This window comes from Sinocyclocheilus rhinocerous, unplaced genomic scaffold (genome assembly GCF_001515625.1).
Source record: "Sinocyclocheilus rhinocerous isolate Xijiao unplaced genomic scaffold, SAMN03320098_v1.1 C36496101, whole genome shotgun sequence".
Lineage (NCBI taxonomy): Eukaryota > Metazoa > Chordata > Actinopteri > Cypriniformes > Cyprinidae > Sinocyclocheilus > Sinocyclocheilus rhinocerous.
The window spans coordinates 1-1,205 of NW_015782172.1; the positions used below are offsets into that span (position 1 = coordinate 1).

The following is a 1,205-nucleotide window of genomic DNA, read 5'->3' on the forward strand; positions in this document are numbered from 1 at the left end:
AAAAAAAAAACTTCCTTTCATTATAGTGTCAGAGCGTATTAAAGCACTGTCATGGTGTCACGTCAGTGTCGAGTGCGTCAAGATGCTCACTGTTCACTGCAGGTTATAGCGCCACAGACAGAAAGAAAGAGTACCTCATTAAACTCAGGGTTAAGTGTCTTCTTCTTGATCTGAGTTTTATACTTTGCTTTCTTTCCCATGTCAGGCTTCAAGTAACTGAAAAATAGCATGAAAATTCAGAGACACAAAACACAGCGTGTTAAATAAGCGTAATGACTGTCACAAAACAATTCCACCAAGCAAATGATTCTTCTTACAGAGAACATTTTAATTACACTTTATGAAGTGCTTTTTGGAGCTTTTTATTAGATTGTTGTATACTTGCATCTTTACAAAGGGGTCCGAATAGCCATTCGCGTCCATTGCTGCCAGATGAGCACATCGAACTACACCCACAATCAGACGACTCTGCTGGCTGTTGTAAGTGAGAGAAATCAGGATACGTCCCCTCTCCCCTCCCTCTTCATCGTCCTTCAACTACAAAGCCACACAAAAGATGAGTAAACCCATATATCTTCTTGTAGACACTAATTAACAGATCAGTCATTTAGCTGAACCATTTAACAAGATGATTTATTATGCACACAGGTGTACAGGTTCAGTTCAACAAGGAGAAACGGAGGTTAAATGCCTTACGCTACAGCACAATGATGATAGTTACCATCCAGAATCTCAAAAGACAATAATGATAATGCTCTCTTGGGAACACAGTGTTGCAAGTATTTATTTTCATATTTAATTCACACAATGTATGATGCAGTTACCTCCTCCTCATAGAGCGCCATGCCACGAGATGCACCTGCGCCAGCAGTACGTCTCGCCTGCGTACCAGGTGTTAAACACAGTCAATTCAATTCAATGCAAAGTCAAATTGGGTCATTTCTACAGTTTGGATTTTATGTCCCCATGAAACAATACTGCATATTTTACAAGAAATGGTAATCAACTTTCATGCCACATAGTTTCCCATGCATAAATGTACCCCATTCAACACAAATTCATGATTAGTACCTAACCTAAAAATAATCATTTAAAAAAGCGCTTGACAAATTCCCATGTCCCAAATCATGTTTTCTTAACTATTTTGAAATAGAGGTAACATATCCTCTGCAGTGAATGGGTGCCGTCAGAATGAGAGTCCAAAC

At 39.0% G+C, this 1,205-nt stretch overlaps 1 protein-coding gene across 1 annotated transcript; it reads right to left on the reverse strand.

Annotated features, from left to right (window-relative positions):
• Positions 1 to 19: 19 nt before the first annotated feature.
• On the reverse strand, positions 20 to 1,031 carry LOC107736115 (double C2-like domain-containing protein gamma). The gene is made up of 3 exons (XM_016547611.1): positions 825 to 1,031; positions 386 to 537; positions 20 to 216 (listed from the first exon to the last, which is right to left on the reverse strand). The coding sequence occupies exons 1-3, from the start codon at positions 843 to 845 to the stop codon at positions 87 to 89; spliced, it is 303 nt and encodes a 100-aa protein (XP_016403097.1). The 5' UTR covers positions 846 to 1,031; the 3' UTR covers positions 20 to 86.
• Between the last annotated feature and the right edge of the window lie 174 nt (positions 1,032 to 1,205).

Excerpts from the sequence above, each read along its gene's own strand:
- LOC107736115 (XM_016547611.1), bottom strand. The coding sequence starts at position 845 with ATGGCGCTCTATGAGGAGGAG. Across the intron at positions 538-824 it reads TGGCGCTCTATGAGGAGGAG|TTGAAGGACGATGAAGAGGG; the intron begins GTAACTGCATCA and ends GTGGCTTTGTAG. Across the intron at positions 217-385 it reads TCGGACCCCTTTGTAAAGAT|TTACTTGAAGCCTGACATGG; the intron begins GCAAGTATACAA and ends GCTATTTTTCAG.